Raw genomic sequence first — 13,207 nt, 5'->3', positions numbered from 1 at the left:
ATAATGCATGTTATGTTTTCAAGCCCACCAAACCAGATAAAATAAGGGGAATGATTACAGATGTTCGAGCAGTATGGTTATTTTCTTTATTTCTAAAAGTGAGATGTTTAAATCTCAATCTCTGAAACACAGAGATGACTGACAGCAACCAGGGAAAGTAAGTGTGTTTAAAATAATGGGCCTAAAAATGTAACCAAATAGCAATTGCTCTCTGTCTGAACTGGAGATAGTTGAGGTTAATATGTTAGTATATTAATAATAGATAAAACATTACGAATATTTAAATTAGTGTAGTTAAAACACTCCAAATGTTAGATCTATTAGTAAAGTGAGTTAACCCAGCCTAGTCTGGCAAAGAGAAAGGAAACTGTTACAGGGTCACACCGAATGTAAAGAGAAGATTTTACCTGCTTTGAAGTCTGCGTTTATCTCCTAGATGTGAAGACAGAGTAGTTGAAGGTCAAAGTGGTGAGAGATGCAGGGAGCAACGTCACAGCAGTGCTACGGATTAATGGTGCATCAGCAGTCCATGTCGCATCAAAGTCACATTTATTCATTTCAGTCCAAACACAGCAACCAGAAAGCAAATTATTCATGTTAGTGCATGTGTGCCGCACGCCCACCACGAGAGAAATCCATTTACCTGCCACCTTATTCACTCAAAGCAGCCTCTTGTGAAGCCAAGCACACCCACACAGTCCTCAGTAAGTGCATCTTGTTAGAGGCAAGCACAGATTAGAGTATTTGGAGGAAGAGCCACAGGCGGCATGGTGTGAGTAGCAAACAACAACCTTTTGATTCAGTTTCAGAACCTCCAACACGGGACATTCGTTGGCAACAAAAATGCCCAACAGGAGCGTTGATGATAAATCTCCTCTCCCCTGATATTCATATAAACAAGGTATGTGTTCCTACAAAGTATATTTCCTGTCGTCTGAACTTAATTGCTTTACTCGCTTACAGCCTTGCAATCCCAAGGAACCGGGAACCCACATCTCAGGGATAAAACAGTGGCAGAGCTTAAGACCTGGTTATAACAATAAGCTAACATTACTTCCTGCTAGGTAGAACATTTTTAAAACCCTGTCTTTCAGTAGAAATGCTATTTATTGGCACTTCTAGTCCAGTGTTTTCTCCATCTATTAAAAGCTCTTCATCAATATGTATGAGGAGTATTGTTTCAACTATACACCTGTGTCTTCACTTCAGGAAACAACACATTATGTCTGTTAAAGTTTAAAGAATGGTTAGATCTCTTCAGGATGCATTGCCTCAAGGTGAATTGCAGCAGAAATAATCAGTATGCAAAACACAGCAGTGTAAGAGCAGGAACAGCGAGCACAGTAATAAAAAGCCTACCTTTATTATATCCTCAGCCGTCCTCTCCACTTCTTTTAACCGTTTCAGGACTGCTTCCTCATTGGTAGAGATGTCGAGCTCCTGTGTTTCCAAGGCCTCGATCTCCTTCTCTATTCTGTACAAGAGAGTCATCAACTGTTGATTACTGAAACAAGCTGAATAGCGTTTTCTCTTCTTAATAACAGCAGCAGCTAGAGAGCGTTTGAATGGCTTTTAATAAAGCAAAACACTTGCTTCAGGGCTTTTCTTTTCACACTCGCAGCAATCTGGGAAGTCTTGCTGTGTTCACTCATAACATACCAATTTAAAACATGGCTCTGAGGTCTACACACACGTACATGGTTCTACTGTAAAGGGAGGAGTTGCATATCAGGTAAAGTGTAACCATGTTCGAAATACTCCCAGGAACTAAAACAAATAAAATAAGAGCACTCTTTTTCCTTCCTAAACCTCTAGAGATCTGCAGGGTTAACCCCACACCATTAAACACTAAGGTGTTAATCCAAGCCGCAACCGCTTGAGAAGCAGGTCAAAGGGCACATTAAGGATCAGGGTCCTGTTCTACAGCATCTGGCCCATGCAATCATAGATTTTGAACCTGTTTGAACACCTTCCCATCTAAATCACATGGGAACATTTAGAGTTTACTAGATTCAAACCATTCAATACTCCTCCAAATAATTGTTTTCGTGAGCACGATAAAAGAAAGGAATAAAATAAGTTTATAGGAAAATAATTATGGCCCATAGTAAGATATGCAACCAACCCATGATTGTGACGGATTCAAATCTTAAAGCAAAAAAGCATCGATGTTGATGAAATATGACAAATCCTTTCTTCATGATTCACTGCACATTGTTGGAAATCATTCCTCACAGCAGGACAGTGGGCTGTGTTGATGCAGAGCGTGTGAAGCCTGCATGTGGTGTGTGTGTGTAAGCTGAGCTAAGTAGTACTGTGATGTAATGAAGGAACAGTGTCTGCACTTTGACTAACACACATGCTGCTGCAGGGATATCTAAGGTCAAACCGTCTGAGCCTAATCCCTCGCTGCTTCCCACAGTGCACACACACACACACACACACACACACACACACACACACACACACACACACACACACACACACACACACACACACACACACACACACACACACACACACACACACACACACACACACACACACACACACACACACACACACACACACACACACACACACACACACACACACACACACACACACACACACACACACACACACACACACACACACACACACACACACACACACACACACACACACACACACACACACACACACACACACACACACACACACACACACACACACACACACACACACACACACACACACACACACACACACACACACACACACACACACACACACACACACACACACACACACACACACACACACACACACACACACACACACACACACACACACACACACACACACACACACACACAGTGCCAGTGTCGAGGTTGTAGGAACAAGACATTGAATTAGAGAGTGTTTGATGTTCCAAATCCCTTCATGTTCTCCCAAGACTCCTGCACATCTGTTTTCCAAAAAGCATCTTACATCTGATGATGATGTAACTGCTATCTGGCAGCCTCTTCGCAAACCTTTTTTTTTTCTCAAACAATATTGCAATTTAACCCCCGTGTTGTTTTAAAGGTGGAAAGGGACCCACATATTTCTCTAACTGCAAAAAAATGATGAGTTTTTTTGCACATTTTGCAAAGCTCTTTCAGTGCAGCTCTCCTGAGATATACATTTCTTTATTCTGTCCCTTTTATTGTACTTCTTAATACTTAAGAAAATATCTTCTAAATATTTAGGTAACATTTATATGAAAAAGGTAAATATATTTTTTATAATATTTGGTTTTTCTCCTGAATACCTCTTACTGTTTTTATGTATGCACCATTATACACCATGCAAATTTGTAAACCTAGTGGCACTATAGTGAAGAAAAAATACACAAAACTCAGAATGTGTTACTAGCAAGCTTCCACAAGCATCCTCATACTATATAAGAGTTTGAAAGGGCAAAACAACTCTTGGTTCAACAGAAAAGAAGATCCCAGCGACTCTAAAATCTATTACAATTCTCTTCTTCTGCAGCAACTAATTTTCCCCACTGGGATAACTCAGTCCCCCCAAGCATCAGTGCACCTGAACAAAATATAAATGCCTTCACCCACATGATGTGTCAGCTCCCTGCCGGTTGTGTGCAGTGTGGGATGAGCGGTGGGATTTGCCTGCAGCTCGCGGGTTACCTGAGGATGTTGCTCTGCAGCTGATCACTCTGCTGCTGCTCGTCCTGAGCCTGCAGCCTCATGGCCTCCTGTTCCTCCTGCTGCTGACTCAGACCGTCCATCAGCCACTGCTCCCTCAGGGCTTTCTTCTGTCAGTCAAACACACCGACACACAGGCCACACAGTTTCAGCTGCCTACAGTATTTAAAGATCTATTCATAATTTGTTTGCGTCATGGTGAGAGCAGCTCTGTCTGCCTCCTCTCTGGTCCCTAAAGCGTTGCATCTCTCAAGACTGTGTCATCCCCCATCTCTCCACTAGATGTCCCCAGAGTTTCTCCTACATCAGTCAGTATGACTAAAGAGTTACACAGCTCAAATAATTTCATTTCCCCCTGTGCCACCGTTTACAAGGTGTTACATTAGCACATATTCACACTCTGCAAAGAGGACAGGAGTCAGTCGCTTAAATCCAAACATCGAATACAAATTCTCACTACTCATGTTAACCAAAGCTGGTTATGGTTATTTACATCTTGAAATGATACTAAGTCATTCTTGCAGGGATAAAATGGTAAAAAATTAACTTATAATTCCATTAAAATACTGTGATGATAATCCAATGACACGCTGGATATTGTTTCAGTGTTTCCTCAGCATGGTTTGTTTTTGTCTCTTATTTGTACAATTTCTCAGCCATCATACGTCATGAGAGCGGAAGGAGCTGATGAAGATGTTCCTTTACTCATCTCAGTGGCTTGCACTGCACTCACAGCAAATCATCTTTTCAGGGGTGAGTGCTCCTCAATCTTTTTTTGTGCTCGGTTTTGGGTTTGAGTTTTGGTAAAGGTTACTTTAGCAGAAAACATCATCATCCTTTGATTGATGTGGAGCACCCCACTGTCTCCCTTAATCTCCCTCAGATGAAGTGTTGAATTGGTGAAAATGGTTGAACTGTAGGTCGACTGTGAGAGTAAGTGTTGAGATGAAATAGCTGTGTAGAGAAAGAACAATATTACTAAGTTATATAATGCTGAGAGCTAATATTTGTGAAACGAAGGTCTGGTCTTCAGATTGTGTCTCGGTTTGTACAGAGAGTGCTGCAGTCTTATTAGCTAGCAGTCCAGCAGTGGCTCAGTAAGTAGGGGCTTGGACTGGGAATCGTAGGGTCGCCGGTTCAAGTCCCCGAACAGACTTGAAAAATATGGAAAGTGGACTGCTACTTGGAGAGGTCCCAGTCCACCTCCTAGGCCCTGCTGTGGTGCCCTTGAGCAAGGCACCGGACACCTCCAATCCCCCCTCCCCATTGCTCCCCGGGCGCTGCACGATAGCTGCCCACTGCTCCTAGTACTAGGATGGGTTAAATGCAGAGGACTAATTTCACTGTGTGTGCTCTGCTGTGTGCATGTATGTGACAAATAAAGAGGGTTTCATCCTCCGATTCTATCTATCTATCTATCTAGCTAGCACATTTTTATCCTGCAATGCGTCCTGGGAGCAGTCTGTGCTCAGTTCCTGCAGGAAACACATTTCTATGATAATTTAGAACCTTGTATTACATCTTGCACTGATTTTTACTCTCCTATTAGAGTACCTTTATGTACTGCAGTTTTAATTTCTCCTCTTCGATCTCTCTTCTTTTCTTGGCGATGTTCTCCTGGATTCTTCTTTTGTCCTGCGAAGGGAAATCAAACATCATGAATACGTTTGACAGCATGGAAACTATTCCACCTGTTGTCCTCACAGGCCGACGCTTCAACACTAAGCTGACAGCTGGACGGCCGTAAATAGCTAAAAAGTAACACAACCTAAATGACCCTACCTGTTGTTGTGTGTGTGTGTGTGTGTGTGTGTGTGTGTGTGTGTGTGTGTGTGTGTGTGTGTGTGTGTGTAGGCACCTGTTTACTATTACCACGTGAACTTTCCCTGCTAGTAAACACCTCCTGTAGAAAAGATAAAAAGCTCTTATAAAAGGAAGATTGGCATGTGGACAAGTCCTTTAATAATGGACACATATTTGTCCTGGCTGTAATCTCAGACAGACGCACTGCTTAATGGCTTCAACCCCACATCAAAACACAAGGCCCGTGTTCATGGATGAGACACTGACGGGGGTCACTGCTGGCTAAGATTAGCCTCTGGATCTTGGATCAGAGTGGCTGTAAGCCTCAGTGAAAGGGGATCTTCCTGATGACGTCGGCTGGTATTTATAGTGCTGTCTCTGTCTGCGTCTGACAGACTCTGGCACCGCACTAATTGTTCCTCATGTTTTTGTTTTTTCTCTCGTTCGGATATCATATGGGTGAGGTTTCAGCTGTGTGGGAAATGTCTACGGAGGATCCTCATCGACTTAATTCAGGGGAGATGACTAAAAGTTATGATTGAGCTGTAATGATAGTGTAATGAATTAGGATAATTACGCAGCACAGATTTAGATACTTACAAGGGTCCTAAAATGATTAACAGCTGGCCAACACAAACACCAATCAGTCAGCTCTTTAAACATAAGTGTTACAGCAATAATAATTCCCAAACAACATCATTAACTATTCCATTGTCTTTGGAGACCCATCAGAAACATGTAGCCTCCAAGCCTCTGACTGGGCGTGTGTTTGAAGTTTGATTGACAGCTGATCTGGCTGGGACAATATAAACAAACTTGCTTACTGTAGCTGTCATGCTCGACCTTGTTTGCATTGCCTTCTGGGAACAACATCAAACCCTCCCTCGCCTTTCTTTTTGCAAATCAGACTGTGTCTTAGTTCAGCCTCTGCTTGTCTAAAGGCAGAAACTCAATCACGACATAGCGATGACACAGACCCTTCAACGCTGGTCCAACCGCTCAGACTCTCTACAGATAATCCAGGTGTGCCTAACATGGCATCCGTGTCAGACCTAATATCACAGCACTGGAAGGGGGCAAATAGAGAAAACATGACCATGTACAGAAACACGCTGCAATACACTTATATAACAACCAAAGCTGTTTCCAGAGGACACAAAAGAAAGTGAGCATGGATAGAGCGCATTTTAAGTCCTCTGCAATTCCAGATGGCAACTCTGCAAGGCAATGCCTGAAAGAAAATCTCCCAGAGTGCCACAGGGCTGCTTCTTTGTGTTTAATATTGGAGGTGTTATCAAAGCGAAGAAATACATGGTGTGAATCACCTCTCAGAATGTCCGCTGGGTCCATGTTTGAGCCAGCTTGCAAACTTAGATATACAAATGTGTTGTGTGGTGCACTGCATGTCCAGCTGGCAAGGCACCAAGACCCCAGAAGTGAGTTAGCATAGAAGCACTTCTAGTTTCCCTCCTCTCAAAGTCAATGTATTTTGAGTTTTTGCTCGGATTCCTTATATAAGTTCTGTGATTAACACACGCTTACGAGGAAAATGGAATGGTTTCAAGTGAGGGGAGATGTGGCTGAAGAAGGGACAGGGAGGTAGAGTGAGACAATTTCACACACAGATTATTTCACTTTCTCCTGTTACTGCCAGAAGCACAGAGCAGTCCTCACCGTGATGGCCTGGAGCCTCTCCTTCAGCAGGTCAGCCTCCTCCATGATGGCCTGCAGGAAACAGAATTTACATGAGTGAGTGATCCAAGTATTTTATCAATTAGGCTCAAAGCCTCAGTAGTTTGTAAGTATTTTTCATCATGACATCAAATGCTCATACTGTACATAGGCAAGTTAAAATAATTATAGCAATACAACACTGCACAGTCCCTGCACAAGGTGAATCAGTGTCTGTTCCTGTCCCAGTGATTTACTGCAGTACATTATAACACACTCCTGTGATTTAAGGATTTGCAGCCTTGACAGCGGGAGCGACAGAAAGTATCACGTCCGCGTCACATGTCGGACGGTGATTAATCCCGGGCCGGAGGAACGGCACAATGACTGCAGGGAATGTAACATGAGTGTGTGGGTGTGCTGTGTTATAATACACAGCAGTCCATCAGAGGAGGACAGACTGATCAGTGGAGGTTAAGATGCACCTGAGATGGGAGGAGAGCAGAGAGCACCGAGTTCACAGCTGAAGGAGGACTCAGCAGGACACACAATAGGGAGAGGGAAGTTTGTTCTCCCACACGTGTAACGGTCGAGAGTTGTTCCAGGAAGCATTTTTTCCTTTCTGAAAAGTTCTCAAAAAGCAGCGTTTAATCTGGCTTTTACGTGGTGAGCTGGAGTTGCATCCTTACACAACCAAACAGCTCATTGCTGTTTTTCTGTTACCACATAATTCTATTTTGTATTCTCATTTTGCCCCAGATTTAACAGATTTTCTTATCGCCTGCAGAACATTTTTTAATATTCTTTCTATCTGTGCTTTTATTTGATGATAATGGTATGATACGCAAGACAATTGGTTTGATAGATCTCTGCAATTTCCATGCAAATCAACTGCTGCGTTCTCTTAGTAGGTAAGCTTGCAGTGCAGATATGTTAATAACATCGATACTGAATTCCCCAGCGTCACTGCTTCATGTGAACTTGTTTATTAACATGTGATTCGGTGTCTCCACGGTGGGGCTGACTCTTCCCTGGCTCATTAACACATCAGCAGCTAACACACTTACTGTAAGCTTTAGCGCATTCATGTCTGTTTCCCCATGGAAAATCCTACGATAATAACCTGTATACTCTGATTTTATCCCAATAAAGTCAAGAAGACGTACAAATACCTAGAGAATCTTAGACTTCTTGATCTGGATACATAAAAGCAATATTTCTTTACTGTCATCTTATTCCACAATATCATCCTTGGTAATTACGCCGTCTTCCCTCAGATCCAGCACATAAATCCCCTTTAATGTATTCTGGTATAAACGGTTGTCACTAATAGGAGATGTAGCTCCGCGTATCAGCTGACGAGAAGGGAAGTGGCAATACATAGTGTGGGCGGTAACAAGATCCACAGCGATTAATAAGCAGCTACATGGTTATTAATGTGGGGCCGGTGTTCACGCTGGTAGTAGCACCTGAGCCGGGTAAATGTCATCCTCTGCATGTTCACTACCGTCTGCTTTACTGGGAATATCAGAGGGGATACACAGGTTCACGGCCAGGACAAGTGATCAGTGGCATTTTCAACATGTCCTTGTCAAGTCATTCATAACATTCAGAGAATTAGAATAGGTGTTCAGAATGTGCACAGTGCATTTGTCATTCTTCTACAATCAACTATTGAAGTTGACCCAGCATTTATTCAACACAAGCAGCTGAATCCAGGTTTGTCTTCTCTTTGCTGGTTTTGATTTCTTTACACCAGAGCTCATACCGTTTAGAGCCAACCGTGACACTTCACATTTCAGAGTCAAATAACTCTCACATTTTTCCAGTCGTTCAACCTTTAGTCAAAACACAGGACCTGGATCAGATTGCACTAGGGGCAAAAAAGTCATCTTTATGTAAGATTTCATCTATAAATCCCAACCTTTTGAACAGAATCCAGTCAGAATTCAGTACTATTATCAGAATAAGATGCATTTTGGCAAATTCAGAAGCCCAAATAATAATGTAACTTATTCAAAGGATCTGTTAACCCAGTGCTTAAGGGTAAAGATAATATATACTGAGCACTTGCAGGCAGGACAAATGCCAATGTCCTTGACCGGCCACAGGCCATACTGTTGTTAGCTGAGATGGGGGTATCGCATGAACACAAGTCACGTCAGTGTGAAGCTGTTCTAAATACAATATTGTATGCAAGGAGGCGCTTATATTTTTATACATCTCATGCTCAGCCCCCTCACACACCCACACACATAGCAGCTAGAGTCAGCCTTTCACCCACACATGGCCCAGGCACAGCGATCATGTCACAGAGAAGACGCTATGCATTGTCAGCTTGTGTTCAGAAAGCATAGGAAGGGATTATGTAATTCATACTTCTTCAAACAACCAGTGCTATCCGATGCCTGAGCCGGTATTTATTCCTGTACTGCATTTGAAAAAGCTTCTTACGTGCTCATTTACTGCAAAGAAGTGTGTGATGTGCCATAACTGCTCACTGTGCTATTTATAGTGTGTGTATGCAGTGCTGAATCAAAGCATCACAATTACAAACGAAAATGTAAAACAATTTCCCCCCAAAAAATAAGCCAGAATAAAAACACCAACAGCGAACGACTGACAGTCAAACGATGAAGGATTCTTTTGTTTAGATATAATAATAATCACAACTTTTAATAGCGGGTTTCGTTATTCCAACCAAGTTTCCCACATGCACGGTGTCCAAACTGTCCACGATTTGATAAGAAATGAACAGCTAAATTGCTCTCGTTGATGGAGAGTACAATAATTATTCTGACTTGTAATTGCTTTCAGCCGCACAAAGGAGCAGAGAGTGGGAGGGGGAGTGGGAGCTGCAGGAATGCTGAGATTATTCAAGAAACTCAAATCTGTCAACATCTACAGTATGTTACAGAGCACTCTGCTATCAAACCATCCAAACCATTAACCACACAGAATTCAGAAGCATTTTCATACCCTTCCTGTCCATGTGATTACTCTTCCTGATAATTGAAAGGATGAATTGTTCCCATGGGTAATTATCTGCACAGAGTCTAGAGTAGAAGCTAAATATTTTGGATTTGTCCTTCATTGTCTGTGATAAAACAGGAGTCGTAGAGTAGCAGGCCTCAGGGTACAGAATAACTCAAATATTTAGCATATGAAAGCAAGTTAAGTCCTGAGTTAGCTTGTGTTTCTTTTATTGCTAAGTGCATTTTAAAGGAAATGCTGGTGTCATATGATCTCTGTAACATCAACATTTCCCCTAAAGAAACTATCCCAAACAGGAAAGTGTAATGTGAATTAGCCTGGTAGCTACAGCGTGAAATGTTTGTGTGTGGAAGTTCCAGGCTAAAGCCGTGAGGTCATAAAATAGTAGTGCATATGTTGGGAAAACCCACTTCCAGGATGAAATGATATTTGGATATTTGATTGACAGAGGGAGGAAGGAAGGAGGAGAGACTCCTGAAGGTCATACTGCTGGTTAGCCCGTCCACCTGTTAACACTATGGAGGCCTGAGCCAAGGCTGCTGAAAATAGAGACGCTGCCGGGCTCACAGCTGGAACAATTTGACACTGTGTGCATCAGAGAGTGTCGCAGCAGGTGACACATTGGTCCTGGAAAAGAGCTGATGATGGGAATAAAAAAAACACCTGTCAATCGTAAACAAGTGGTCAGAAAGGCCCAGCTGGAGTATAATGTCTGATATCAGGTGTTAACTGCAGTCCAACACCGGATTTACACATAATCTGGGTGTGTGTGGAGGTGTGTTCACTGTCAAAGCCAACTGCTGAGAGTCATGATCTTGTGCCAGAAAAAGTGGGACACTCACTTAGACTGAAGCAATGCCCATCAAGCAGGACCACCAGGGGGGAAAGAGTCATTTATAATTGCTTTGGGCACATGCTAATGATGGACAAAGCCAAAGCCAGCACCAGTGTGCAGGTGCCATAACAGCACAGATAGTTAATTAAGTGCTCTAGTTAGCCAAAAGGACAGAACAGTCACTGGCAGCACACTCTGTGTGGGCAGATTCCAAAGCGTCTTGGCTTGTAGACTTTCACTACTCACCCTTACTCATTACATTCAAAACAACACACATAGGTAATGGTGTTGGTGTTGGGGGCCACAGTGATTCAGTACTCAGGCTGTGAGCAGGCACTGAGCTACATTAGGAGACAGAGCTACGAGATGAATCCATTCGGAATGAAAACAATGTGTGGAATAGTAATCAGAAGTCATTTCTCTCCAATAGCTCTGCATGAGTTTTGTAATTTCAACTTGATGAATTCCAATATCAGGCTTGTGAATGTCTCAGGACTTGAGAATGTGATGTCATCTGGAAGAGCTAAATCTACTACTTGGTGTGTGAGGTTCAGAGTTGTTGTGTTTCATTGGTTTGGATTCAAACAACAAGTTATACAAACTCCATGTATTGCTTCATTTCCACTGCATGGTAAGGCTTGTTTCTACTTGACTTATTTGGTACCAGGTCCTTTCCCATAGACGCAATAATAACCCTCCAAAGAGAGGTTACTGCACATATCAACTGTCTCTATCTACCTTGTGTTGTGGGTACGTGTGGTGAGTTTGAAGGATCTGATCTACTGGTTAATTTCGAGAAAGGCAGAGATGTCTTGGTGCCAAGTTCAAACGTCAGCTTTCACAACCAGGATCAAAATCTCTATCAAACAGCTCTTAACGTTAGCTTGTCAACGATCAATACTCCAGTCCCAATGACATGACCCCCTGTCTCCCTGTATGTCTAGCCCTACTGCCGAGATCCTCCTGATTTCTAATCCCTGCTCCTACTTCCTTAATCTGATCTCTGATGGATTAACCGCAAACGGGTTAAGAGCAAATACCTTCCTTAGTCTACAGCATGGTGTGTTTGATGGTAATTTATCAAGGTGATATTTGATTAGCATTAACATGTGGTCCATTTACTTTAATTGACTTCAGGCTAGCCGTTTCCTGATATACTTCTAGTCTTTATGCTAAGCAAGGCTAACCAGGTCCTGATTCCAGCTCTGTGTGTACCATCTGAACATCTTACTCACAGAAAGATATCAAATAAAGATATAGGCAAGAAATACTGGATTACGCCTCCGAGTCTCTGAAGGAAGAATGAATCGCTTTAATGTATGAAATAATACTTCAAAGAACTCTATCAGTGCGTTCTGTTCCTCACAGAGGGGTGAAAACGAGCTCTCTCAGTCATAAGCATCCCTCCTCAGCTCTGCCACATGAGCTGCACATGTTGAAGTGACTGGCCTGAGTGGGAAGGAAAGGGTACGGGGTGACTGGTTTTTCTGCAGGCAGCCCAGAACAACAGCATGTAAGTGGGAGGGCATGAATGTGTGTCTGTGTGCATGGACCAATTACAAATACACTCAGCATGCTGACAAATGAAAATAGGATTCCCGAGGAGCTTTGACTAGATGTTATGTAGAGATTTTAGGCTCCTCAATTCAATTGTTTGTGTGTGTGCATGTGTGTTTTCATCTGCAAGCAAAAGTCCTGTTAGTTAAAGCCAGACCCCTGCTGGGAGGCTCCTAGCAACCGGCAGCTTAGAGGATTTAAAAAGATTACAGTATCAAAAGACCCTGTGGCTCCTTTTAGCTCCTGAAACAAGTTACCTCGGGATAATAGACTTACGGTAGAGAGTATGCACGTTGAGTAGTGGACAAAACTGCGGTTATCGCCGTACACAGTGAGGTCTCTGATCTCACAGGAGCCCCCAGCCTCAAATAGATGCTCTACATTAGTGTTACAGAGGCACAAACAGTATCAGTGAATCAGAGGTGTACTCACCGGGGGTGTGCGGGGCTGTGTCCTCGAGCAGGTGATGGCAGAGTGTGTGAGGAAGGTAGAGCTCACTCTCGCAGCGTGTTCAACATTACTGAGCCGAAGTGGTGTGTGTAGGCTGAGAGAGATTCAGACCAGCTGAGAAGACTCTCCCCCTCTCTCTTCACTCTCTCTCTCTTTATCTGCTCCCTGTGAGTCTGTCACTCCCAACCATGCGCCTGAAATACCT

General features: G+C 42.9%; 1 protein-coding gene across 2 annotated transcripts in view; it reads right to left on the bottom strand.

The window, feature by feature from the left end:
- The window catches only part of LOC134883962 (palmdelphin-like), a 24,833-nt gene extending 11,626 nt beyond the window's left edge, over positions 1 to 13,207 (bottom strand). The window contains exons 1-6 of one of the 2 annotated variants that reach the window (XM_063912501.1): positions 12,985 to 13,206; positions 7,170 to 7,220; positions 5,247 to 5,327; positions 3,675 to 3,802; positions 1,360 to 1,474; positions 408 to 432 (exon numbers count right to left, since the gene is read on the bottom strand). In XM_063912501.1, the coding sequence (XP_063768571.1) occupies positions 408 to 432; positions 1,360 to 1,474; positions 3,675 to 3,802; positions 5,247 to 5,327; positions 7,170 to 7,214 (394 nt within the window). In that variant the 5' untranslated portion in view covers positions 7,215 to 7,220; positions 12,985 to 13,206. Of the gene's footprint in view, positions 1 to 407; positions 433 to 1,359; positions 1,475 to 3,674; positions 3,803 to 5,246; positions 5,328 to 7,169; positions 7,221 to 12,984 lie in introns of both variants that reach the window. The other variant, XM_063912502.1, reaches the window with a different exon arrangement.

This window comes from Eleginops maclovinus, chromosome 21 (assembly GCF_036324505.1).
Source record: "Eleginops maclovinus isolate JMC-PN-2008 ecotype Puerto Natales chromosome 21, JC_Emac_rtc_rv5, whole genome shotgun sequence".
Classification (NCBI taxonomy): domain Eukaryota; kingdom Metazoa; phylum Chordata; class Actinopteri; order Perciformes; family Eleginopidae; genus Eleginops; species Eleginops maclovinus.
The sequence above is the reverse complement of the archived record's forward strand: the minus strand, read 5'-3'. Positions and strand labels throughout refer to the sequence as shown.